This window comes from Macaca nemestrina, chromosome 9 (assembly GCF_043159975.1).
Source record: "Macaca nemestrina isolate mMacNem1 chromosome 9, mMacNem.hap1, whole genome shotgun sequence".
Classification (NCBI taxonomy): domain Eukaryota; kingdom Metazoa; phylum Chordata; class Mammalia; order Primates; family Cercopithecidae; genus Macaca; species Macaca nemestrina.
The window spans coordinates 76,355,382-76,382,160 of record NC_092133.1 but is presented as its reverse complement, the minus strand read 5'-3'; the positions used below and the strand labels follow the sequence as shown (position 1 = coordinate 76,382,160).

The following is a 26,779-nucleotide window of genomic DNA, read 5'->3' as shown; positions in this document are numbered from 1 at the left end:
GTGACAAAGGCAGACTACAGGATATGTGTAAATAATACTCTGAGAGGCCTGACTGTGAAGTGAAGCAAAAGTTAAGACATGAACACACAAGATGGATGTATGTTGGGAGGAAAGCTGAGTGTTGAGCGAGGAGCTGAGGCAGGGCTTGGAACATATCCGGGGTCCAGGGTAAAACTCCTTGGGGCCTTTGGAATGTGTCTAGACTTGCTGGCTCCTTGCTTCTAGCACTTTCATTATCTCAAGTAGCCATATATTTCAAAGAAAATGCTAAACCATCACAGCTGTAGCTTGTTCACTTGATACACCACTTCCTTTCAACCCCCCACATCCTCACCACCTGTTTCTTTGTTTGATCACCAATAAATAGCGTGGGCTCCCAGAGCTTGGGGCCTTTGCAGCCTCCATACTAGCATTGGCCCCCTGGTCCCACTTTCTCTTTTAACTTGTCTTTTCTCATTCCTTTGACTCCGCCAGACTTCGTAGCCCCCGCGGCCTGGTGTTGGGTCCGATCACCCCAACAGATGTATTTTCACTGTGTAGTCTCCAAAACATTGATAAAACAAGAGGAAAAAGTCACAGCCATCTGTTTACTTATTTAAAATCCATATTCTGAGTTTATTTTATCCTATAACTAGTTCAAATATTCACATGATTAAAGGTTTTTCAGAACAGGAGTAGGCTGGAGAGTCCCTGAACTCTCCTTTTACAGCCCCTTAAATCTTGGTTCTAGCTGGCATTTACTTGGCTTCCAGCTTTGAGAGAAGTAAATCAGAAGCATCTACCTTCTGGTAACCTAAGAAGGAGATTTGGAGCCAGGAGGCTTTTCATGAGCAACTTCATGCTGAAAAGCCTCCTTGTAATTTATTTCTTTTGGCATTTTGAAGTTCCAGTCAATCTAGCCAGCAGACTCTGAAGGAGAAACCTGTTGAGGCATTCCTGGAATCATACTGGAAGTACCTGGCAGGAATTCCTGCTTCAAGGCCTCCTTCTCAAGGGGGTTTGTGTCCTCCTGCATGAATATGGTCTTCTTCATGGAAACAGTTTCAGAATTCAGTTCCTAAATAGAAAACAAAACAGCAGAAAAGTTATTATTAGAGACTAAAGCACACAAGATGTATGGCAAAAACACGGTATTGCTATTTTCATGCCTGAGACTAAGAAACAAACTGAAAAAGCCCTGCTTTAACAAAGCATAAAACCAAATCTATAGGAATGAAGTTGATTCACCAATAATTTAACTCCCTGCCAGAACAAAACCCAATATCTTTTAATGGAAAACAACACAATCTAGACTCCCTATAAAATGTCCTCTACAATGTCCAGAACACAAGTAATAATTACTAGACATGTAAAAAAGTACGAAAATGTGAACCATAATCTAGAGGAAAAGCATTAAATAGAAAAAGGCCCCAAAATGGGCTGGGCATGGTGGCTCACACCTGTAATCCCAGCACTTTGGGAGGCCGAGGTGGGCAGATCATGAGGTCAGGAGTTCGAGACCAGCCTGGCCAACATGGTGAAACCCTTCTCTACTAAAAATACAAAAATTAGCTGGGTGTAGTGGTGGGCGCCTGTAATCCCAGCTACTCAGGAGGCTGAGGCAGGAGAATCACTTGAACCCAGAAGGTGGAGGTTGCAGTGAGCTGAGATCTTGCCACTGCACTGCAGTCTGGGTGACAGAGTAAGACTCCATCTCAAAAAAAAAAAAAAGAAAAGAAAGAAAGAAAAAGGTCCCAAAATGACACAGATGATGGAATTAAGAGACAAGAACAGCTATTACAAATATTTTTAAAAATCCAAGGTGGAAAATGGACATAATGCGAAAGTTAAGATGTATCAGCAGAGAAAATGGAAATTATATTTAAAAAACTAAATAGAAATTCTAGAACTGAAAAGTACAATATCTGAAGTGAAAAAATTCACATAATCTCCAGATAGGATATAGGGCATTGCAGAAGAAATGGTCAGTAAACATGAAGGTAGATCAGTAGAAATTATCCAAACTGAACCACATAGGAAAAAAACAAACAGAGCTTCAGTGACCTATGAGACAATATTGAGCAGTCTAACATCCATGTCCCTGGCTGAGGTAGGAATCCTCGGAGCTTAGGCTCTACTGACCTCCTCCACTCCAGTCTTTGCCTGGAAGTCGTACAGGTCCATTCTACAATGAGCCCTATGGGGCTCATCCTTGTCCACATGGTCTCTGAGACCCTTCTAAACTTCAAACTATTGGGTCTATGCAGCAAATATATATTGATTCTATCAACATGTATTTCTAAAACATTTGTATAGTTTAGATCTTCATCAACAATAGGAGTTTTCTTCTGACTCAGAAACAAAATTATCGTTTACTTAAAGCTGCATCTACTTAATGAAGAGATATTAATACCAAGGATAACCTCTGCCTGACTCAAATTCTACCTCCTCTATGGATACTTTTTGGTTCGGATGATTGGATATGAACCCTACCATACAGAGCATTCTGTTTCTATTCGTCTTTTGATACATCCACTAGATAAGCAGTATTCAATCTGGGGTACTCAAAGACTTGCTAACCTGTATCCAAGTCACGATGTTTTGTTTTGTTTTTAAAGAGATTAAGGAAAAAACTGCAAAGCTTTGAGTATATGCATATCAGTTCATCAGGTAAACTAGCAGCCCTGCTGAAATTTTATGCAACCCATCCTGGGCCAGTTTGAAATTGGTTTTCCCAGCACTAGTCACACCAAATGTGAAGGTGACCAATAGCAAGGAAGAGTTTGTAATCCACCTTGAATCAATCAGAAACCAGAACTTGGAATCTTGTCTTTTTGACACACCTCTGCCTCTTTGTCCTTTATTTAGCCTTGTCAAAGTTTGCTTGGAGAGTAACTCACATCTTAATGTTGTGGCTCTCTCTTGCCAGGTAAACTATAAATTTGGCTTCATTTTAGATCACTCTTGGGTTCTCTTTATTTCCTTCTAACATAGGGAATCGATTTCCATAATCACAACCTACACATGAACTCTTTCCTAAAACTGAGAACTTGCACACAGTCTAGACTTTGTGCTGGTTTTCGTTTCCCATCTTCCCTTACAACTGTCTACATCACACACTTGGCAAAAGAATGACATACCATTTACTTACCTAAATCTTGTTAAGGAATATTGCTACAGGATGCAAAACCTCCTCAGTGAAACACAAAAAGACAATTCAAAATATTGATGTGAGCTGAGAAATTTTCCTTAATAAAGCTACCATAAAACTAGGGTGGAGTTTTGGGAGTCTTCTTTATATATTTCTTATTGCCTTATATATTTATATTTCTATTAACAGTAAAACACGGTGTTAGATAAATGGATTAGAGGTGGGCAACAAGGTGATGACAAATTCTGCTGAATGATCCTCACTTCTCCCATCTCCAAACAATTGCTTAAAGAAGGAATCCTTCCTGAGGGAGAGTTCCTTTAGACTATTGTCAAACAATAGAATGAAATTATCTTTTAATTTATTTACAAGACATCTAGGCTTAAAGAAGCAAATATATTCTTTATGAGGACGTTGAGTATATTAGTATAAATGTAAATAAGCTTAATATTTTCATGTCTTCAAATTGGCTTGGAAGCTAGCAAATGCTAGTGAATTGTAATGGACTGCATTAAAGACTTTAATGCACAGAGTATAGTGATAGTTAAAAAGATGTCAGATATCAAACCCAACATTGCAATTGAGATGACTCTCTATCCAGGTATCTACTGCTTTATAGAAAGCATAGAATGGCATAAGGTGTTCTTCAGGAGATTGTGAAAAAAACTGTGAGAGGTAAAAGATATCCTTTTAGACTGACAAATGCAGAGTTGTCTTCAGCTATTCCAGCTTAATAACTTACACCTAATATTATAGCATCATAGAGGAGGCATCTGAAGTTTCACATAAAAGCAAATAGAATATAATAAACCAAATACTAAATACTAAGTTAAATATCTGAGATATGCACTGGTAACAACCATATTTGGTTTCTGAAAAATATTGACTACTACTTGAAAAGGGCTCAAAGGATCTTATATGAAAAAATATTTGTTCCAACTGAATAGATTTTTAAAAAATCAGTTTTTTAAAAAAATCAGATTTTTTGGCTAGGCGCAGTGGCTCACACCTGTAATCCCAGCACTTTGGGAGGCTGAGGTGGGTGGATCACGAGGTCAGGAGATTGAGATCATCCTGGTTAACACAGTGAAACCCTGTCTTTACTAAAAAAAAAAAAAAAAAAAAAATTACCTGAGCGTGGTGGCATGTGCCTGTAGTCCCAGATAATCGGGAGGCTAAGGCAGGAGAATTGCTTGAACCCAGGAGGCAGAGGCTATAGCGAGCTGAGATCGCGCCACCATGCTCCAGCCTGGGCAACAAAGCGAGACTCCATCTCAAAAAAAAAAAAAAATCAGATTTTTTTAAAACCAGTAACACCAGAGTCTAAGACATATCTGTCTTTTAACATCTCCTTTTTTCATTAACAAAGATTGTCAATAACATTGGTTTATATGCAAATATGTGAATACAGAGTGAAAATCAGGCTAAAGGGATCCTTAATGTGCCTTGGGTGGGGACTGGGCTGACTTGTGGCTTTCCTGGATTCCATGTTGGGATGTGTGCGGCCACCCAAAGCTGAGTCCTTCTCCCTACCTTGTGACACTTTTCACAGTTCTGTTGAATCTGATACTCTTCCTGTTTCAGCATTTCTGTCATTTCCATTTCCTTGAGGCTACTGTCATATTCCTCCTGCAGCTGGATCTTCTCTTCCCTATTCTGGGGTGAGGTGACAGAGTCGAATCAGGTCAGCACCCAGGGAAGCCTTATAAATGGGGCCCCCTCACTGGAGACTGATCTGGGCTGTGGGCCTTTTGGGCCTGTTGAGTTTCCTCCTGTAACTAGCTTTAGCCTGCTAGTAGTTACAAACCCTTCAACTCCACAGCTCCTCTGAGTTGAAGCCCCACTCCTCTCAGCCCCCAGGATCCCCATACTTCAGGGATATCTAGATCTAAGAGCAAGTCAAATAAACCAAGAAATTCCCCAGGCCAGCTCCAGAATCCTGCCTTGTGTCTTGGCTTTCAAATTACTCTAGGAAAGCTGGGCCCTCCCTAAGTCGCAGTGCCCATACACACCTTTTCTTTTGCTTTCGCTGTTTTCTCATAATGATAAAGCCAGTGAGCCAGGTATTCTATTGGGTCACTGGGCCGAACCTTCGCCACCTCTGCCAGTGCCTGGGCCAGGCAATTTCCAAAGCACCTCTTTAGGTAGTTAGTTTCCATCCTGGCAGCCTGGAAAACAAAGACGCGTTATTTTATTAACTTAGTCTGATATTAAAAATAGACACATTCTAACCAATTCAGATTTATTTCAGGATAAATATGAGATGTTTCTGGATCACACCCTTCCCAAAAGAACCAATGAACACTTACTTGCTCTTATATTCAAATGGACTTTTTCTAAAGTTCTCCTGCTGCACTAGGTCAGACAGTGTGGGTCCTAGGGTTTACCAGGTTTGCGAGGAGGTTGGTACTTTGGTGGTAAGGGTGGCTAAGGCCTCCCCTTACCCACACATTTTTGCTCTTGAGTAGAGAAAATTTAAAGGAGCAGGCAGGAGGTCCTGGGGAGGGGCTCTGAGCACCCAGCAGGCTGTGCTATTGTGAGGTAGGAGGCTACAGTCATCTATGACATAGATAAGATAGGCTCATTTATTTCACAAGGGACCACGGAAAGGCACTGGGGAGAAGAGAGAGGGAAAATGTTGGTGCTACAGCTACTGCTTGTCAGGAGCAGCACCTGATATAATGCTCCATTCTGTATTACTTAGGGATTTACTATTCATCATATTTCAAGAGCTGGAGGCAATGTAGCCCAAACTTAGGAGCAGCAGGGAATTGTGGCAGTAGGAATGCACATTCTGGAATAAGACAGACCAAGTTCCAGTCCTGATTCTGCCACTTATTAGCTGTGTGATCTTTAGCAAGTCACTCAGTCTCTCTCAGCCTCAGTTTTCTCATCTGTAAAATAAAAGTAACAAAAGTATGTAGCTCACAATAATTAGATTAGAGGTGATAATAAACACACACCAGGCACTTAGCCAGGCACAGAGTAACTGCTTATTACACTATTCAGTGGAGGATTGTGCCATGAAATGACCTAGGACCTGGCCTCCTCCTGACGGATTCCACATTCTTGAAGTTGACACATTTGAATTCCAAAGAGCCCGGTGAATAATAAAAGCTTAGATCTAGCCTTAACATTTTCTAGAGGCATTTTTCAATTTTCCCCCCTACTCCCCATTTTCTAGCTTAAGGAAGGAAAAACAGATAGACAGATATCCATATCTATCTTACGCATATCTATCTTATGGATAGAGAAAAAAATATTTCCTAGCTCTCTCCACTACAAGGGCCTTGAAACCAAAACACTTCAGTAGCAATGAGCACACTGAGCATATAAACCTTGCTTGTAAATAGCCTTCGTCACTTAAGAGGAATCAGGGTGGCCGGGCGCGGTGGCTCAAGCCTGTAATCCCAGCACTTTGGGAGGCCGAGGCGGGTGGATCACGAGGTCAGGAGATCGAGACTATCCTGGCTAACATGGTGAAACCCCGTCTCTACTAAAAATACAAAAAAAAAAAAAAACTAGCCGGGCGTGGTGGCGGGCGCCTGTAGTCTCAGCTACTTGGGAGGCTGAGGCGGGAGAATGGCGTGAACCCGGGAGGCGGAGCTTGCAGTGAGCCGAGATCACGCCACTGCACTCCAGCCTGGGAGACACAGCGAGACTCCGTCTCAAAAAAAAAAAAAAAAAAAAAAAAAAAAAAAAAAAAAAAGAGGAATCAGGGCTCCTTGGAGAAATGGCTGATTCCAAGGCTGGGGCAGGACAAGTCTAATGGGTCTGGAACATTTGGTTTTGCCAGAAAGTAAGAAAATTCTGAAAAATACAATGGGTGGGGACAGAGAAGCCAGCTTGAAGGGGCTCCTACTAGTCAAATCTGGGGCAGTTTAACCATTAAAATAAATAGTGACTGTAATGGATTATAAATTACAGAATAAAATAAGACTCCATGAGTCCATATGAGAATATATACATAGATTAAGAAGGGAGAAGGCAAAGTTCTTGTTAAAGTAGAATGCCAACAAATAAATGTGGGGAAAATAATGGAGTTTTAAAAAACTGCCATTTCCTCACCACCATAGTATAACTGAATCAAAGCAGAATCATCAATGAGTCAATGAGTGCTAAACCTGGGTGAACATTTGACAAGGAATAAGATATATGCATAGTCTCAAAGTTTCTTCTCACAAATTAAGTATTAATTCCAAAGGAAATACAGAAATTTTACAGTGGCAAAACCTGGCCAACAAAACCTTAACCAAGTAATCACAGTAAATATCACCAATAAAGGAACAAAGTGACATCAAGTGCCTCCTGATGGGATGTACTTCTTATGGTACATAAAACATTTCCATGGATTCCTGTCTAAAATGCAGTATTTGAATGTAATTGAAGAAACAGCAAATAAATCCAAAGCAACTACCCTGTACTCTTAAAAATGTTGAGGTTATGAAAAAAAAAAAAGTAATTGTTATAGATCAAAGGAGACTGAACAGCTATAATAACTACATGTAACACATGATCCTAGATTGGGCCTGGGCAGGAAAAAATAATTCAGCTGGGCATGGTGGTGCATGCCTGTAAACCCAGCACTTTGGGAGGCTGAGGCAGGAGGATCACTTGAGCTCAGGGGTTTGAGACCAGCCTGGGCAACATGGCAAAACCATGTTGCCCATGCTTTTGTATTCCACAAAAAATACAAAAATTAGCCAGGTGGGATGGCACACACCTGTAGTCCCAGCTACTTGGCGGCAGGGGGTGGGGAGGTGCACGGGGTCTTACGGTGGGAGGATCACTTGAGCCCAGGAGGTTGTGGCTGCAATGAGTTGAGATCTCACCACTGCACTCCAACCTGGGTGACAGAGTGAGACCCTGTCTAAACCAAAAAGAGAGAAGAAAAAAGAATTCTATAAAGGACATCGTTGGGAAAATTGGATGAATTGAATGTGAAATGTAGATTATGTGATATAATATATCCAAGTTAAATTTCTTGATTTTGAATACTGGAAGTATGAGTAAGAGAATGTCCTTGTTCTAGGGCTGAATAATGGCTCCCAAATGTGTCCATGTCTGAATACCTGGAACCTATGAATATGTCACCTTAAATGGCAAAAGGGACTTTGTCACTGTGATTAAATTAAGGATCTTGAGATAGGGAGATGATCCTGGATTATCTGAGTAGGAACAATGTAATCACAGATGTCACTGTAAGAGGGACACAGTACGGTCAGACAGGGAAGGTGATGCCAGAGCCGAGGGAGAAAAAGCGATGTGATCCAGGTCCTTGAGCCAAGGGTATCCTCTAGAAGCTGGAAAAGGCAAGAAAATGGATTCTCCCCAGAGCCTCCTGAGGAACCTGTGCTGCTGACACTTTGCTTTTAGCTCTACTAAATTCATTTTGGACTTCTGACCCCAAGACCTGCAAGGGAATTAAAAAAAAAAAAATTTAGTGGGGTAGTGATAGGGTGGGGACAGAGGTGGGTGGTGTCTCCTGCCAATCGGTGTCTCCTGCCAATCTGTGTGGCCCACTTGAACCAATGCATTTGGATAAACAACCTTCTACACCCTTCTTACTCAAAGCTGGTTTGATGACAGATGACCAGCAGCATTTCATCACCTGGGGACTTGTCGAGATGCAGAATCTCAGGTCCTACCCCACCCCAGAGATTCAGAACCTGTATGTTAATAAAATCTCCAAGCAACTTGTAGTTACCAATCTACTTTGCCTGGATCACTGTAGAACTGTCCTTCCCAGAAGGCAGAATCACCAATTCTGCATTCTCTGGTCATTGGGTGGCTGCCACACTCCTTACATGTGGCAAGCCATATTGGCATACCTCCACCTACTCTAAATTGCCCATTTTCAACAATGATCTGAATGAAATGTGTTTCCGCAACAGTCACTGAGATGTGGTACAAAGACAGTAGAGCCAGCATAGAGTCACAGCGTGAGGCCTGGAGGGGAAGAAGTCAAGGGGATGCCTTTTATTTTTTATTTTTGAGACAGAGCCTCGCTCTGTCACCCAGGCTGGAGTGCAGTGGCGCAATCTCGACTCTCTGCAATCTCTGCCTCCTTGGTTCAAGTGATTCCGCTGTCTCAGCCTCCCGAGGAGCTGGGATTACGCCCGGCTTTTTGTATTTTTAGTAGAGACGGGGTTTCTCCATGTTGGCCAGGCTGCTCTCCAATTCCTGACCTCAGGTGATCCACCCACCTCGGCCTCCCAAAGTGCTAGGATTACAGGCGTGAGCCACCGCGCCTGGCCAAGGAGATGCCTTTTAAGGCCCACTCAGACCAATTTAGGGTACACTCACCAATTGGGGGAGAGGCTATTTTTCGGTGTTTCCCAGAACTCGCCTGACGGTCTGCTTACATTGTTCCTGGCCTGCACTCAATAGGCAAAATAAGAATAGGGGTTGTCTTTGTTTGCTGTATACCGCCCATGCTTGGCACACTAGGAGCTCAGTAAATATTTCTTGATTTATTCATTGAGAGCTCTGACGCCTGTGCTCATGCTTCCCTTTGATTTTTCCTTGCCCACTCTGGCACTTACTATCTCAACTAACATCTACTAAGGCCTCTCTTGCCCGGCACTGCCCCGCCCATAAGCTGAAAGAGAATACGGGAAAGGCTAGTACATGCACAGAAGACTAGGCCGAGGAGGACTGCAAGGGCTTGGGCCTGGTGGAGACCGGACAGCTTCCTGGAGGTAAGGCACCCGAGTTGGTTCTGAAAGGAACCAAGCAGAGGTCACCAGCAAGAGAAAAGGTGCGGAGTTGTGAAACTGCCAGGCTATTAGCAGCTTGCAGTGACAGTCTTCCAACGACTCTAGGTCTTCCGCCCTTCTCCGATTGGCTGCCCTTCCTGGTTCCTCCTCAAAGCGCGCCACCCCTTCATCTCTCCCAGAGCATGCCTGCCTGCCAGCCAGGGTCCCTTGCTCTTTTCGGTCCCCCCACTCCTCCAGGTTTCTGTGCAGCAAGTCTCCTCAGCTCACCCACCTGCGCGCCGCCACATATGCCTTTCCTCGACCCTTCGTGCTCACACCCCGCTCCAGCGTGCCAGCTCCTCTCTGCTTGGCGCCCCGCTCCTACGCGCCCCCTCCTTCCCGGCCCCCGCCCCTTGGAGCGCGCCCGCTTCTCTCTGCCGCGCTCCCTCCTTCCCGGCCCCCGCCCCTTGGAGCGCGCCCGCTTCTCTCTGCCGCGCTCCCCTTCTCGCATTCCCTCTCCGCCACCTCGTGCGCGCTCTCCCTCCTGCACACCACCTCCTCTCTGCCGCACGCCCGCCCCCTGAACGCCCGCTCCTCTCTGGCCCCCTCCCCTTGCGCGCGCCCCCTTCTGCACTACCCCTTCTCTATGTCGCGCGCCCCGCTCCTGCACGCCTCCTCCTCTCTACCGTGTCCGCTCCACTCTGCCGCGCCCCCTCAACTCTGCCGCGCGCTCCTACCCCTGCACGCCCCCTCCATTCGGCCGCGGACCCTCTACTCAGCGGTGCGCTACTGCTCCTGCACGCCCCCTCCTCCCTGCAGCGCGACCCCCCACGGCCCCCCCTTTCTGCTGCGCGTTCCACCTCCACCGCCCACTGCGCGCCCTCTGCTCACCTACACGGGCTCCTGAGGCGCGCGCTCTCGTTGCCTGGCAACGGGACGCGGCTCCCGGGTGGCTAGCGGGCGCGTGTGTCGGGTGTGCGCACCGGGAAGGCCCGAACTGTTTTTGAGATTAGTTCCTCTAGCTTCGCTGGGTCCGGCGGGCAGAGGCGGTTCTGACCGTTGGACCTTGGGCGTCGAGCAGGACTCACCTGAGGCGGAAGGAGGCCGCTTTGCGCCTGGGGCTCCCGAGAGCAGCCGGCTCTCCTTCTCCTGCTCGTCCTGAGCCGGGAGCGCTGCGTCTCTGTCTCCTGCGGGCTGCGGGAGACTCTTCCAGACTCCCGGGTGGGAAAACCACATCGAGCGCCCCGGGAGGTTGCCAGATGCAATACTGTACTGCATGCGCAGGTAACTGAATTTCAGATAAACGAGTTACTTTTCAGTACAAATATAGTATCACGCAAAGTTATTCGTTGTTTATCTGAAATTCAGAGTCACCTGGGCGAGCTGGGTTTTTAGTTGAGAAGTCTGGCACCCCTGCCCGGGTGCCCCTGCCCAGTCGGCTGGCTGTCTCCCAGGTGTGGGTAAGGAACCTCCTTCCATCTCTGTGGCACCTTCTTCAGGCTGTAGGCAGCTGTTTCTGTGGGAAACGGCTTTCTTATGTTGAGCCAAGATGCCTATTGGTGTATATGAAAAATAACATTGGTTACCACAGGAGAGATGGGTATTATCCTCGTTTCACGGACAGGAATATGCTAAGGGAGTTGACAGGCCTTGCCTGGGTCCCACTGATATGCCCAGAAATCCGAGACAGAGCCTCCCCTGACTTGGCCCCACTGGTAGGCCAGAAGTTTTCTCTTTGGGGATAATGGCCCCCTTCCTACCTTCCCACATTTTATCTTTCTGGAGCAGTAATAGGAGTCTGTTCCCTTTTTTTTTTTTTTTACTTCAAATGACTTTGACATGTCTTTGTAGCGTTTTGGTCTTTCAGATACATCCTACTGAAGAAATACAGTGAAGATACTGTGTTCCAAAGTCATTTGTAATAATTCTTTTCTCTGTGTGGTTAAGACACCAATATCAACCTGATTTGGAATTAGGTTCATTAGTGCCAGTTTGTTTTCAGTTTTTAGAGTTTTTATGACTATGTTTATGTATACACATATTCCTTTCCTCACTGCTGTTGCTAATGCAAAAGATGAAGGACCATATACAATTTCAGCACCTTGTTTTCTTTATTTTGTGTCTTAGAGATCACTCTTTAGTTTCTTCATTCTCTTGTACATCTGCATAATAATCCATTGTGTTGCTCTTATTAATCCCCAATTTGATGAACATTTAGATGGTGCTTCAGTGTGACTATTGTAAATAATGCTGCAAATACCTGTGTGCATATGCCATTTCATATTTTTGCAACTATATCTTTGAGATAGGATCCAAGAAGCAAGATTGATGAGTCAAAGGGTGAATGCATATGTGATTTTCTAGATGTTGTCAAATTCTCCTCCATAGGAGTTACACCATTTTGCCTTCCCACCACTGTCATATGGCATATGCGCATGGTTATGCATAAAATTTCAGAGACACTGAATTTTTCCATAGAATAAAAATTGGGGGTTATGGACGGACCCCCAGATGTCAGTGTCTCTGAACTTTTATGCAAAATGCTAGGTGCATTTGTCCAGGGACAGGTTTAGACACAGTGGCATTCTATCCCCTATAATTGCCATGCTCATTCTTATATCAGGGCCTTTCCTCATACCTAGAAGACTCTTCCTTCTCTTCTTTGTCATGTTAATTTTACTGTTTTTTTTTTTTTTTCTTTTTGGGTAAATGTGAGCTTAGCTCAAATGTCACCCCCAGAGAAGCTTTTTTTTTTTTTTTTTTTTTTTTTACTTTCCTGACTTGATCAGCTCCTCCTCTCCTCTGGTCTCATAGTACTTATTTTAACTTCAATTTCATATTTATTGATTTAAATATTTATCTTCCCTTCTCATCTGTAAGCTCCATGAAGGCAGAGACTGTTTTTGTTTTAGTTTGGGCTGCTATAGCAAATTACCAACACTGGGTGGCTTAAAAACAGTACACATTTATTTCTCATCATTCTGGAGGCTGGAAAGTCCAAAATCAAGGCATTGGCATTTCTGGTGTCTGGTGAGGACCCTCTGCCTGGTGTGCAGGTGGCTGTCTTCTAGTTTTATTCTCAGATGGCAGAGAGTGAGAGCAAGCTCTCCCGTCTCTGTTTATAAGGGCATTAATCCCATGCATGAGGGCTCCACACTAATGATCTAATCACTTCCCAAAGGCTCCTAATACCATCACATTGGGAGTTAGGATTTCAACATACGGATTTTTGGGGACACAGACATTCAAGCCACAATAGTTTTGTATTCCCAGTACCTATCATGGTGCCTGACCTATAACAGGTATTTTTGTTTGTTTGTTTGTTTGAGATGAAGTTTCACTCTTGTTGCCCAGGCTGGAGTGCAATGGCACAATCTCAGCTCACTGCAACCTCTGCCTCCCGGGTTCAAGTGATTCTCCTGCCTCAGCCTTCCTGGTAGCTGGGATTACAGGCATGTGCCACCATACCTGGATAATTTTGTATTTTTAGTAGAGACAGCATTCACCACTATGGCCAGGCTGGTCTCGAACTCCTGACCTCAGGCGATCCTCCAACCTCAGCCTCCCAAAGTGCTAGGATTACAGGTGTGAGCCATTGCACCCAGCAAATATTCATTATACATTTGTTGAACAATTGATTACATTTCATCAGACTATCAGGAGAGTCTGGATTTCTTAAAATATTAAGGGTAATCTGAGGGTGATCAATTTTTCCAAAGCACCTGAAAGAGATTGGTTGCTGCGTTTTTCCTTTTCTGTTTTAAAAACAATCTGGTCTATGATTATTCCTGTTTATCTTCATAACTGGAAGGAGTAGGACATAACTGGGAGAGTGGAGAAATTCATTCCCTTGCCACCATGGAGAAACAGCTGTGTCAGCCCTGTGATTAAAACACTCTTCAAGCAGCTAGAGGAGTTTGTCTTCTAGTGGGAAGACAGACACACACACACAGAGATAGTGTAATTCTCTATGATAGTGTGGTAAATGCTATGTAAGCTGCTTGCAGCAAGAGGAACTTCTTTGGGTTGCCTGGGAAAGCTCAGGGAATAAGAAATGATTCTCTACCTTGCAGGGGAGGAGATCTTTTGAGAGAGAGAGAGGAGAATGAGGGATCATCATGTACAAGAGTCATGGAGATGGAAATGTGCAAGGGGTGGTCATCGGAATGGCAGGATGTCCATGGAGTTAGAGCCCAGGGTGTGCTGGGGCCAAGAGAGATGATGTCTGGAGGTGAACCTGAAAAGAAAATTGGGGCCAGATTGTGAGGAACTTCATATGTTATTATTTGGAGGCTGAGTTTTCATTCTTTGGCCTTGGAAATTTATGGATTTTTTTTTTCAAAAGGTGGACTATTGTGATGCTTTGTAAAAATGGCTCTCATGGCTTAGGAGGGACATTTTAGTGTAGTCTTTAGGGTTAGGGTTTTGGAATCAGGAGGTGGGTACAAACCCTGCCTCCTTCATCTGCCAGCTGTGTTATCCTGAACTATGCACTTATGCTGTCTGTGCCTGGGCTTGCTTATGTTCCCATTGGGATCATGATACCTATTTTTCAGGTATGTTGTGAGAATTAAATGAGACCCACATAACTTGGCATTAAGTAAACTTGAAATCAATGATGATAATATCTCTTTTCTGACTCTTGGACTTGAGGTCCTCCAGGACTTTTGAAACCACGTTAGTTGTAGTGACTTCTGTGGAGTCCTTTTGGAAACTAAAACTATTAGAAGTTTCCTGGGGCCAGCTTGCTTGTGACACCCCCAAGAGGAGGTGGACATGACTGAGGGCAGGGTGTATGTAAGGCTTTGTTCAAATCACTGGACTTGAGTCTTATAGTGACTTTATTGAAGATATCCTGCAGTAATGCAAAAACACTTACTTTTTAGGAGTTTTTATTTAGGAGTTAGAAACGGAGTCAATATATCTTCAAAAGCACCTTGGGGCATGTTTAACTCAAGGTCTTGCAGAAGTGGCAAGAGTTCGCCCAGTGGATCCAATAGAATATTTAGCATTGTGGATTTACAAGTTTAAGGAAAATGTGACCATGGAACAACTGGTAAGTAGGAATCTCCTTCTAGAAAATTAGAAGAAAAAAAATTGGTCGAACTTGCCTGCTTTTTAAAAACTTTAATATTATTATTTTTCTGTTATAAAAATAATGTTTATTATACAAAAACTTGAACAACATGGAAAGTAGGAAGGAGAAAACAGTACCCAAAGAAGACTTCTATTTAGATTTTTAGGTAATTCCTTTCATGGGAAGTATTTTTTCTATAGATTTATAGATTTGTTTATGCATTTGTGATCATACACAATGTATAACTTTAATATTGTGCTCATTATTCAGATAAAATATCTTCCCAAATTATTATATTGTTTCTAAAGGGATGGGCTATAATTTGTTTAACCCTTTCCCTAATTGTCTCTATTAAATGCTTTCAAGATTGCTTTTACAAATTGCTTTCTCTCTAAGAAGTCATGTGCTGTTGTTTTTAAACAATGCTAGAGACAAAAGGAAATGGCCGAGCTGGAGCATGAAAGAGAATTAGCTCTGATGGAGCAGGAAATGATGGAGAGACTCAAAGCAGAGGAGCTCTTACTTCAGCAGGTGAGGCAAGTAGGATAGTTCAGAGGGGACTGGAATTAACGATGCCAACCTCAGCGTGGCACAGCCCAAATGTTGATAAACTTCTCATCTCCAGTTACTTAGATATGGCTTCCTAATATCTTCATCTTTATGGATGTGTGTGTCTTCTTTGCTGGAGAAGCAGCAGCCATGAGTTTTCCTGACTGCATTCTTGTATACATACATACACATTCCTTTCTACACTGCTGTTGCTGATACAAAAGATGCCATACCTCCAGGTAAGAGGAAAATGCAGAGAGTATGCTGTCACAGAAGGCAAAGGGAACGAGTGTTTTGGTGAGATCTGAGTGGTCAACCATATCTATTGCTGAATGGAAAAGTGTTCATCAGAGGCCACCGTAATTTGGTGGGAATAGTGTGGATGGAGTGGTGGGGGTGGGTGGAGTTAGGCAGGGGAGATGGAAAATGTAGGCAGTGCTTTCAAGATTTTGAGAGCAAGGAGAGATGCTTTTGTGTTTAAGAGCACAGTAGTGGAGGAGTGAGTGGATGACATCAGGAAATAAAGTGGATGATTCGTAGGGTCAGCTTGCCATGGAGATGGAGGAAATGGGCCCAGATCATAGGTTAGGCAGGCAGAAGGCACTTCTTTGCTTATAATCGACGGAAAAAGGAGAGAATGGTGTTGGTGGAAGCACCTTCTGTATGCAACAGTTTCCGTCGTCTTTATGAAGTAGGCACCATGATCATCTGCTAAGAACAAGGGTGTAAGGTAGGAGGTATGGGCAGAGTGGTGAAGGTTAGAAATGGCAGCTTTGGAGGATGGAAGAGAAGAGTTGAGGGATATAATTTAGCATTACTTGGTAGCAGTTGGAGATCAATTGTGCCATTTGGTTTGGTTATGTGATTATGTGATTCTCTTCACTTGGGCCCAGATGTCTGAGTGAAGAAGTGGAGCAGGCGGACCTTTTAACTGAAGCAGGATTGGGGTAGCATGATTAGGGAGCTGAAGATATTGGTAAGGGAATTGTTGAAGGGATGAGTCATGGAGTACAAGCTGGAGAGAGGAAAGTTCCAGAGTAGCTTCTGGACTGATTTAATTTTTTTTTTTTTTTTTTTTTTTTTTTGAGACGGAGTCTCGCTCTGTCGCCCAGGCTGGAGTGCAGTGGCCGGATCTCAGCTCACTGCAAGCTCCGCCTCCCGGGTTTACGCCATTCTCCTGCCTCAGTCTCTCGAGTAGCTGGGACTACAGGCGCCCGCCACCTCGCCCGGCTAGTTTTTTGTACCTTTTGGTAGAGACGGGGTTTCACCGTGTCAGCCAGGATGGTCTCGATCTCCTGACCTCGTGATCTGCCCATCTCGGCCTCCCAGAGTGCTGGGATTACAGGCTTGAGCCACCGCGCCCGGCCTAGAAATTTTTTAAGAGTAGATTTTAGGTGCTCTTACCATACAAAAGTAACTGTCTAAGATGATGGATATTGAAATTGCTTACCTGTGGTAAGTATTCACTATGTATATCTATATCAAAACATTATATGCGCCTTCAATTTACACAATAAAAAGTTAAATCTTGGCCCTGAGCTCAAAAATTCATAATATAACTGTTAAGCCATGGAATTGCTGTGTGGTAGGACATCAGGATATATCCAGCTTCTGTTTCTGACAAAAATTCACGGAACTGATGGTCCAGTTTACAAGAGTGAATGAAGGTCACAGTTGACACCGCTGGCTCAATAACACATCATAGATTCAGATACTTTCACAGAGTAGCTGCTGTTGAGTAATATGCTGACCACTTACTATCTTTAAACACTCTATTTTCTCATGAGCTCTGTAAATTTGTTCAGCTCAGCCTTTTTCTATTCCACACATATTTTTATCACTGTCAGCTGTAACACATCTTAGCAGATTTCACTGCAGGTTGTATTGAATTGGTGTGTCGGAACGACTTTGAAAATACTCTTGCCTGTAATTGTTCCATGAAGACTGTATTAGTCCGTTTTCAAGCAGCTGATAAAGACATACCCAATACTGGGAAGAAAAAGAGGTTTAATTGGACTTAACAGTTCTATATTGCTGGGGAGGTCTCAGAATCATGGTGGGAGGCGAAAGGCACTTTTTACATGGTGGCAGCAAGAGAAAATGAGGAAGAAGCAAAAGTGGAAACCCCTGATAAACCCATCAGATCTCATGAGACTTATTCACTATCACAAGAATAGCACAGGGAAGACCAGCTCCCATGATTCCTTCTGGGTCCCTCCCACAACACTTGGGAATTCTGGGAGATAAAATTCAAGTTGAGATTTGAATGGGGACACAGCCAAACCATATCAAAGACTATTCATAGAGGTTTGGTTTTTCAGGCACTTCAAACTCAGTATTGACCCTTTCCATGAACAACTGAGCAGTGTCAGGAACATCTGTCTACTTATCAGGAGCCAAGGAAAGGCACGCAGAATCATATGCCTTGTTTTTAGTTGACTATTGATGTTGCTCCCAGTGTCAACTCTGAGCAGCTATTCTCACCAAAAGGCTAAAATCTTAGACAAGTTTTTTTTTTTTTCTTGGACACGTTTTTCTGGCCACTGAAATAAAACATGTTTTAATTCACTCACCATTGGTAAATATGTTTCCTTGCTTGCATAACAAATGAGCTACTTGGAACCCTACTTTTGTTGCAGACTTATTTTCATTTATAAGTGTTGTAAAGAAATTCTGCTGTGATAATTCTGTTTTTGTTTTTTTTTAGACAGAGTCTCGTTCTGTCACTCAAGCTGGAATGCAGTGGCGGGATCTCAGCTCACTGCAACCTCTGCCTCCCAGGTTCAAGTGATTCTCTTGCTTCAGCCTCCCAAGTGGCTGAGACTACAGGCACCTGCCTGCCTAATTTTTTTTTGATATTTTTAGTAGAGATGGGGTTTCACCATGTTGGCCAGGCTGATCTCGAACTCCTGACTTCAGGCCTCCCATGTGCTGGGATTACAGGTGTGAGCCACCATGCCCAGCCAATTCTGTTTTAAATTTTCTAATTTTTCTGACCTTTGTGCTCAGTGAGCTGGGACTATTGTGATGAGTGCTTAGTCTGGTAATGTTGATATTTATTATATTCTTTTAGCACAGTGGCACTATATAGCGGGAAACATATTTTGCCATTTAATTTGATGACAAAATAATACACACTCCAGTGTGCCTTAAAAGTGCGACATTTGGCCGGGCACGGTGGCTCAAGCCTGTAATCCCAGCACTTTGGGAGGCCGAGGCGGGCGGATCACAAGGTCAGGAGATCGAGACCACAGTGAAACCCTGTCTCTACTAAAAATACAAAAATTAGCCGGGCGCGGTGGCGGGCGCCTGTAGTCCCAGCTACTCAGGAGGCTGAGGCAGGAGAATGGCGGGAACCCGGGAGGCGGAGCTTGCAGTGAGCCGAGATCGCGCCACTGCACTCCAGCCTGGGCAACAGCGTGAGACTCCGTCTCAAAAAAAAAAAAAAAAAAAAAAAAAAAAGTGCGACATTCAAAGTTCACTTGTTTTCTTTTTTTATCTCAAAATTTTGTTTAGAGATGGGGCTCTCACTATGCTGCCCAGGCTGGTCTTGAACTCCTGGCTTCAAGTAATCCTCCTGCCTCACTCCTGAGTAGCTGGGATTACAGGAATGAGCCACCCATCCCTGGCTTTCTTGTTTTGACATAATGGATATAATTTTTTTAAATGTCACAGTATAGTGATACCATGGTACTCCAAACACTGCTGTTACAATAATGTTACTGTGGTTTGTAGGGTGCTGGGCAGCCAGGCAAAGTGGTGAGTGCACCACATGTGGTCTCTGTTACAACGACTACACTCTGCTGTGGCAGCACAAAAGTGCTCATAGACAATACGTAAACAAATGGGCATGGCTGTGTTTCAATAAAGCTTTAGTTAAGGATGCTGAAATTTAAATTTCATACCGTTTTCCTATGTCATGAAATATTATTTCTTTTAAATTTTTCAATTTAAAAATGTAAAAGCCATTCTTTGTTTGTAAGCTGTAAAAAATAGGAGTTGGGTTGGCTTTGGCCCACAGGCTTTATTGCTGAACCCTAGCCTAGTGTGACAGATATGCTGAGTTGGGAGCAAATATATTGTTGGTTAGTCATGATTTCAGATGATATTCTTTTTTCTTCTTTTCTTTTGTTTCCTTCCTTCCTTCCTTCCTTCCTTCCTTCCTTCCTTCCTTCCTTCCTTCCTTCCTTCCTTCCTTCCTTCCTTCCTTCCTTTTTTCTTTTCTTTTCTTTTCTTTTCTTTTCTTTTCTTTTCTTTCTTTTTTGAGGGAGTCTTACTCTGTTGCCTAGGCTGGAATGCAATGGCACAATCGTGGCTCACTGCAGCCTCCACCTCCCAGGTTCAAGCGATTCTCCTGCCTCAGCCTCCCGAGTAGCTGAGATTACAGGCGTGTGCCACCCTGTAATCTTTTTTACAGCTAATTTTTGTGTTTTTAGTAGAGACAGGGTTTCACCATGTTGGCCAGGCTCTTCTCAAATTCCTGACCTCAAATGATCTGCCCACCTTGGCCTCCCAAAGTGCTGGGATTATAGGCATGAGCCATCAGATGATATTCTGAAGAGTTTCTCACTCACTCTTCTACAACCAATGTGTGGCTATTTGAAGACCCATCTATGCTTAAAGAAATTTATCTGGAAAGTTATTGCAATCTCATTTGTTACTTTAAGAAGAAAAGAGAAAATGATTTTGTACAAATTGTGCTTTCTGTAATTTGCAATTAAGGAAGATTAAAATCTTTTTAAAAAATTTTATGCTTCAGGAAACTTTTGTAGAAACTAAAGTATTAGTTGGATGTGACCATTTATTGTAAGTTTCTGAAAGGAAGGTGGGTATAAACTTAATTATCTTGCAATTAATCTAACTGTAATATGACATATTTCTGAATATTCAGCAACAGCTGGCATTGCAGCTGGAGTTGGAAATGCAAGAAAAAGAGAGGCAGAGAATACAAGAACTACAGAGAGCTCAAGAACAATTAGACAAGGTAATTTGAAGTTTTATAAACGTCAGTTTTATTTAAAACTCTCTAGAATCTTCAAACTGTTTATTTCAGCTGTTGGCAGAAGGACCATGGGATTTGTAGTCTGAAGACATGCCACATATTAGCTGTGTAAGCTAAACAAGTCTCATGACCTTTTTCAGTCTCAGTTTACCTGTTTCAAAACTAGAGCTAGCAGTATAATACTATTAGCAATGTCTCACTGGATTCTTATACAAGTGTTTGTGAAAGTTCTCTGTGAGTAGTAGGGTTCTCTAATAGTGATACCCTCAACATTTTAGTCAAGAGCTAGCTGTTCCTAGTTATATTAGCTGATGTTGAATATTGAGGGTATTCCGATCTCAGAGGCAGTAGTCTATGTCTTTATGTTAGTGTATTAACAACAAGAATTTACATTTTAAAGTATGTTCATACATGGACTTTCATGCCTTTCATTAAAATAAACTATGCAGTAACTTTTTTTTTTTTTTTTTTTTTGAGACAGAGTCTCACTCTGTCACCCAGGCTGGAGTGCAGTGGCGTGATCTCGGCTCACTGCAACCTCTACGTCCTGGGTTCAAGCAATTCTCGTGCCTCAGCCTCCTGAGTAGCTGGGATTACAGGCACGCACAACCATGCCTGGGTAATTTTTTGTATTTTTAGTAGAGACAGGGTTTCACCATATTGTCCAAGCTGATCTCGAACTCCTGAGCTCAGGCAATCTGCCCACCTTGTCCTCCCAAATTGCTAGGATTACAGATGTGGGCCACCGCACCCGGCCTAAAGTAACTTATTTCAAGAAAGCCCATCTTCATTGGTTGTGTCTGTATCATGTCAGGTCTCGAGTTTGACCCATATTTCCTGCATCCAAAAGCTATGAGTCATATAGACCAATATTCTAGATGACTGAATTTATAGCTACTATCTTTTAATCAAATGTCGCTCCCCCTTTTTATTCCATAATTAAAACTGAAAAAAGAAGCAGGTTTTATAGACAATGTTCATTATGTTTATTGATGCTTAGATGAGAGAATCATTTATTAAAGCAATATTTCAAAAGTATGAATGGTGAATTAAATCAAAAAGTGAGATTTTTTAAAAGGATAAAAGCCCTATACATAGTTTAAAAAAATACAGATGCTGATGCTGTCTTAGTCTGAGCGTAGTGTGAGCACAGGGATATGCCTGTATGCACACATACACAAGCATCCCCTTTGTCTTTAAGATTCACAAAAGGGCCGGACACCGTGGCTTACACCTGTAATCCCAGCACTTTGGGAGGTCAAGGTGGGCAGATCACGAGGTCAGGAGATCAAGACTATCCTAGCTAACATGGTGAAACCCCATCTCTACTAAAAATACAAAAAAATTAGCTGGGCGTGGTGGTGGCCGCCTGTAGTTCCAGCTACTCGGGAGGCTGAGGCAGGAGAATGGCGTGAACCCAGGAGGCAGGAGGCGGAGCTTGCAGTGAGCTGAGATCTCGCTACTGTACTCCAGCCTGGGCAACAGAGCGAGACTCCGTCTCAAAAAAAAAACAGATTCACAAAGACATGATGTTTAAGGTGATGGATATCTCAAATATCCTGATTTGATCATTACATATTGTATGCTTGTATCAAAATATCGCATGTACATTGTAAATATGTACAGCTATTATATGTCAGTAAAAATTAAAAATTAAATAATTTTTGAAAGAGATTCACGGATCTAAACTGAAAGAGAAAATACAGGAACATATCAAGAAGGCAGTGATCAAAATAAAGGAATTTAAAATACTTTTAAATCAAAGTGATCTAATAGCTACATTAAAGTGCTTAAAAGTCTATAGGAAGGATTGGTCTCTATTTTGTGGCTCCAGAGAGCCACACTCATGTTATTTTACTATCTCTAGGCATCAGCAGCCTGTGTGATCAGAGCCACAATAACTTTAGTAATTCCTATTTCTATAGGCTTATCATCCCTCACCATAGCATAGGTACTCCCCGGCAAAGTACCACTCCCTCGCACATTGCTAAGAAATGAGTCCACTCCTGTCCTTTCCCCTGGCTTTCTTATGGCTGCAGACTCGCAGTGTAAACTATCATGTGCAAAGGAAAATTTGCTGGAAGGATTCTGGATTGAAGGAAGGGTTTAATAAACTGTGAAGGACTTGGTATCACTGGGCCTTTCAGACTTTGGGAGCAAGAGAATCAGATGCTACCAGGGCTCTCCCCTCTGCTGTTCCCCTGGTTGTTAATTTCACTCTTTCACTATGGGCTGCTTTGCTACACATGGGTGGGGAACATGAGCCTTAATGGCTTCTGAGTCTTAGAATGTTGTGGCTTCTACCATCCAAGAGGAATGGATGCCTTGTTTTAGTTTCAGTTAAGAAAAGAATCTCGGAGAAGGATTCTGACTGACTTAGTTTGTGTCAAATATCCATCTCTGTGGTGGGGGAACATGGTCCTATAAGAATATGGATGTTCCCAATATAGCCTTGTGGATGCTGGATAAGAAGTTACCAGGAAAATGGAGTGGTCTTGGGAAAACAGTGCTGTTTATGTTCCTATCATTAGGGTAACCATATGTATGATCAAGAAATCACTGGTGGTGTAGCAGCCAAAATCAATCAGCTCAGGGTCAGTTAGGCCACCGTGCTGCTTTAGAATGAAAAGGTAGATGGCATAGCAAGGTTTGGCTGGCTAGAAGAATATTTTCACATTCAGAAAGAGGTCTCCCATATTGGCAGTACATTCCTACTGCAGTGCTCAGAGTATTAAAGAGGGCATCGCTCAGGTCCCTCTGCATTGGGCCAGATTAGTTCCTGTAGAAGTGTTTACTTCTTTCTCATGATGTGCAAAACTCTACTTAAGTGTAGTTTCTCTTTAAAATCTCTTGTTCTAAGGTTCTATTATAATTTTTATTTTGTCAGTTTTTATATTGGCAGATAATTTTGCTTTAGTTTAAATGTTTCAGTCCATTTCACTTTTTAAAAAGTTTTATTTAATTATATATAAAACATGGTTGCCTTCTATTAGTATAGAGTATTAAATAAGACTGTGATCTGCAGTTTTGTAATGTGTAATCAGATCATTCTCTTTCAGAGTGACAGCATTTTTGCTTTAAATTGATCATAGCATTGTGTAAAAATAAAAATGCCAAAAATGAAATATGAAATCAAAATGAAGTATATTCAAAGTATTTTCTTAATTTTTATATATTATAGGAGATGAGAATGAATATGGAAAATCTAGTTAGGAGTGAAGATACTCTATATTCAGAGGTGAGAAGAAAAAGTCATTCTATGTTATGTGAAATGAATTGAGTATCCTATAATTTAAGCTTAATTTTGATGCATAAGTAGCTAAATTTTTAGCAAGTATATTATCAAAACTGATAGTCCATATATATTTTCTGGTAATAACAAGTCACAAATAATGTGCTTTGAAGAAAAATCTCACAGTAGGTAAAAATTGGACATTCAGTTTGTGTTTGGATTTTAAAAAACTAGGCTCTCTTGAGATATTGAAGCTATTTACCACATAATTACTTACAATTATTTTAAATTTCTGCAGGTATTTAAAAAAAAGTTTTAGCATTTATTGCCGGAATTCTAGCTTTATATTCTAGGATACTCAATTCATTACCAGAATTCTCTTGTCATTAACAGAAATTGGTTAATTCCACTAATTAATTATGTTGAATTTTGATGTTATAAATCAGAAAATTTTTAATCAAAATTGAAAGAAAAGTAATGTATTAATTTTGAAATAATTTAAAAGTAAACATCAATTTTTTGATTGTAGGAAGCAACACTAGACTCAGGCAAAACACTAGCTGAAATCAGCGATCGTTATGGAGCACCTAACTTGAGCAGAGTGGAAGAACTTGATGAACCAATGTTTTCTGATGTCAGTATCAGCGTGTTTTTTAAAAAGCTCTTTTTTGTTTTTGTTTTTGATTTTGATTTTTTCACTTAGGTAAAGCCTGGGGAAAATGAGGCTAGGCCAGGATTGGTTGGCAAACGGGCCTTTTGCTTCAGAGAAAATCAGTTCCCTGGTTGCCGATTATATTCCTAATTGGCATTCTGCCCTTTTGTGAAGTGTGTCACTGGCTTATCTATGTCTCTGTATCTGTGACCTCAAAACCTCTTCAAAATATGTTTTAAAATCATTTTGTGAAATACACGATCTTTAAATTTGGTGTAGGGGGCACGATTTTGGTCCTCAGTAACAAACCCTGGAACCAAATGAATGCCTTAATGAGAGTGCATGCTTCTCCAGTATGTAAGTACATTTGTTTATTTAACAAACATACCACATCTTCCATATGCCAGGCACTATGCCTGATGGTGTGGTGAATAAGGCAGATGGCTTTGATCTTGTGGAGTTTATTGTCAGGGAAGAAACAGACAATTAGATGAGCATTTAATAGTCATGGTTAGCGGGACCACGTAATTTATTGTCCAAACCAGTATGCTTTTGAGAATGAGAGCCGGCTCAGCAGATGTAAGCCAGGACTGTCCTGGAAGAAGGGTACATTTTGGTCACTTTAATTCATGTACACTAACAAGGAGGGACAGCCAGCACAGTTGAGGAACCTCAGTCGGGAAGGAAGCTAATGATTTGCTACTCACTGGCGGCATGGGAGGCCGAGGGTAGTGCTCCAGGCAGACAACACGGAAGGTGTGAAGACCCAGATAGGAGAGAGTGTAGAGGGAGTGAGGCAGGGAGGGGTGAGAGCTGAGGCCAGGAGAAAGTAGGGGCCAGACCATGAAAGCACTTGTCATTTCTGTTCAGAGGCTTAGATTTTATCCCAAAGGCAGTGGAGGCTCATATGATGAGAACTGCATTTTGCAAAGACCATCTGGCAACAGTGTGGGGAAGAAAATGGAGAAGTAGGTGTCAGGAGACGGCTTAGGAGGTAGTAATCTAGGGGACAAGATGTTGATGGCCTGAAGTAAATGTTATTTTCAAGAGCTGTTCAGAAAGTGGAGCTGCACAGACTCAGTGTTAATTGTTTAAAGTTTTATTAAATGTCAGCTATGATTTGGCACTATGCAAGGAGCTAGAAAATGCCAATGAACAAAATGGATTGGGCTTCTGCCCTTGGGGGACATGGGTCAATGGGGAAGGTTCTTTGAGGGACAGAGTAGGGAGAGACTTGACCGGGGCTGGACAAGTCTTCCTGAGGAGGTGAAGTTCAAGGAATTAGCCTGAGATGAGCCCAGAGGATAGAGACAGCAAGATGCTTTCAAGGGACTGAAGTTGTCCAGTATTAATGGCTAAGGTACGTGGAGCTAGGAAAATGGTATGATTTTAAGCTGGAGAGGTGGATAAAGGCAGAGCACACTGGGTCGTGTATGTTGCCTTAGGGATTTTGGACTTAGGTGCGGTAGGAGTTACTGAAAGGACTTAAAGATTCAATCTGTGTTTTATAAGGTGGAGAGAGGATTGGTGTGGAACAGGAGTGGAAAAAGGGAGACCGCTTAGGAAGTTATTGCACTGATCCAGATGTAAGATGACTAGGGTTAGACAGCAGAGATGGAGGGAACTGAGTGGATTTAAGACAGGCTCACAGGATCAGTGCGGGGCAGGGTCAGGATGAAGCCTAAATGTCTTCCTTGGACTACTGAGTTAAGAGTGTTACCATTTGATGAGTTGATGAACATAAGAAGAGGAAGCAGGTTTTTAAAAACTGATTACTTCAGTTGCAGAGATGTTGACTCTCAGGTGGCTCTGAGATATGCAGGTGAAAATAGCCAAGAACAGTTGACGTTAGGAAGGGGCCCAGGCCGGAGATATAAATTCAGCAGTCATGGGCATATGTGCTGAATGAAGCAAGGGGAGTGAGTAAGGTACCTAGGAGAGTGTGCAGTGTGTGAAGGCCTGGGGGCTCAGGGAGTAACCATTAGCAATTCCAACACTGAAGGGATGGCCACAGGAAGAGGAGCCTACGAGAAGGATGAGAACACATAGTAAGAGAAGTAGAAGAAAGGATGGAACAATAACTACTTTGAGAACATAATTTATGATTATATTCAATTTGCATATCATTTGAAATAATCTGAAACTCTCAAAAATTTCATTCATGTAGTCACATAGAAGTTACCTAAGCTTTATTTCTTTGGCTTGTGCCTTTTCACAGTTCTAATTGTATTAAGGCATATTTACTTTTTGTTTTGCTTTTAGGTTGCATTAAACATTGATCAAGATTTGTAGGACCAACCCAAGAGCAATAAATGTTTTTGTTTGTTTCAAATTTCAAATAATGAGTTTCCCAATTTGTATTTTTTTGCCTTTAAACTTGAACTCTACTTTTTTTTTTCCTCTAAGGACAGCTTATGAATGGGCTTCAAGAGTAGCCTC

General features: G+C 42.4%; 2 protein-coding genes across 8 annotated transcripts; one reads left to right on the top strand and one right to left on the bottom strand.

The window, feature by feature from the left end:
* Positions 1–586: 586 nt before the first annotated feature.
* LOC105465940 (DPY30 domain containing 2) lies at positions 587–10,222 on the bottom strand. 5 transcript variants are annotated; one of them, XM_071069810.1, is made up of 6 exons: positions 10,121–10,189; positions 9,437–9,507; positions 5,941–6,024; positions 5,143–5,298; positions 4,664–4,786; positions 587–1,057 (listed from the first exon to the last, which is right to left on the bottom strand). In XM_071069810.1, exons 4-6 carry the CDS (start codon positions 5,287–5,289, stop codon positions 896–898), a joined length of 432 nt encoding a protein of 143 aa, XP_070925911.1. In that variant the 5' UTR covers positions 5,290–5,298; positions 5,941–6,024; positions 9,437–9,507; positions 10,121–10,189; the 3' UTR covers positions 587–895. The 5 variants fall into 5 exon arrangements, with proteins under 5 accessions (XP_070925911.1, XP_070925913.1, XP_070925912.1 ...); XM_071069812.1 differs by lacking the exon at positions 5,941–6,024 and having other exon boundaries at positions 10,121–10,188; XM_071069811.1 differs by lacking the exon at positions 9,437–9,507 and having other exon boundaries at positions 10,121–10,183.
* A 554-nt stretch (positions 10,223–10,776) lies between these two features.
* On the top strand, positions 10,777–26,702 carry LOC105465939 (DPY30 domain containing 1). 3 transcript variants are annotated; one of them, XM_024787965.2, is made up of 7 exons: positions 10,779–11,112; positions 14,715–14,884; positions 15,335–15,436; positions 20,346–20,438; positions 23,638–23,694; positions 24,218–24,322; positions 26,603–26,702. In XM_024787965.2, exons 2-7 carry the CDS (start codon positions 14,873–14,875, stop codon positions 26,630–26,632), a joined length of 399 nt encoding a protein of 132 aa, XP_024643733.1. In that variant the 5' UTR covers positions 10,779–11,112; positions 14,715–14,872; the 3' UTR covers positions 26,633–26,702. The 3 variants fall into 3 exon arrangements, with proteins under 3 accessions (XP_070925915.1, XP_024643733.1, XP_070925914.1); XM_071069813.1 differs by lacking the exon at positions 10,779–11,112 and adding an exon at positions 11,148–11,288; XM_071069814.1 differs by lacking the exon at positions 14,715–14,884 and having other exon boundaries at positions 10,777–11,112.
* The last annotated feature ends 77 nt before the right edge of the window (positions 26,703–26,779 follow it).

What these genes read in the sequence shown, in the direction of transcription:
- LOC105465940 (XM_011714590.2), bottom strand. Translation starts at nt 5,289, where the DNA reads ATGGAAACTAACTACCTAAAGAGGTGCTTTGGAAATTGCCTGGCCCAG. An exon ending in CAGCGAAAGCAAAAGAAAAG is followed by an intron (nt 4,787 to 5,142) that starts GTGTGTATGGGC and finishes ACCTCACCCCAG; the next exon opens with AATAGGGAAGAGAAGATCCA. An exon ending in ACTGTGAAAAGTGTCACAAG is followed by an intron (nt 1,058 to 4,663) that starts GTAGGGAGAAGG and finishes TTTTCTATTTAG; the next exon opens with GAACTGAATTCTGAAACTGT.
- LOC105465939 (XM_024787965.2), top strand. An exon ending in AAGATACTCTATATTCAGAG is followed by an intron (nt 23,695 to 24,217) that starts GTGAGAAGAAAA and finishes TTTTGATTGTAG; the next exon opens with GAAGCAACACTAGACTCAGG. An exon ending in ATGAACCAATGTTTTCTGAT is followed by an intron (nt 24,323 to 26,602) that starts GTCAGTATCAGC and finishes TTTTGCTTTTAG; the next exon opens with GTTGCATTAAACATTGATCA.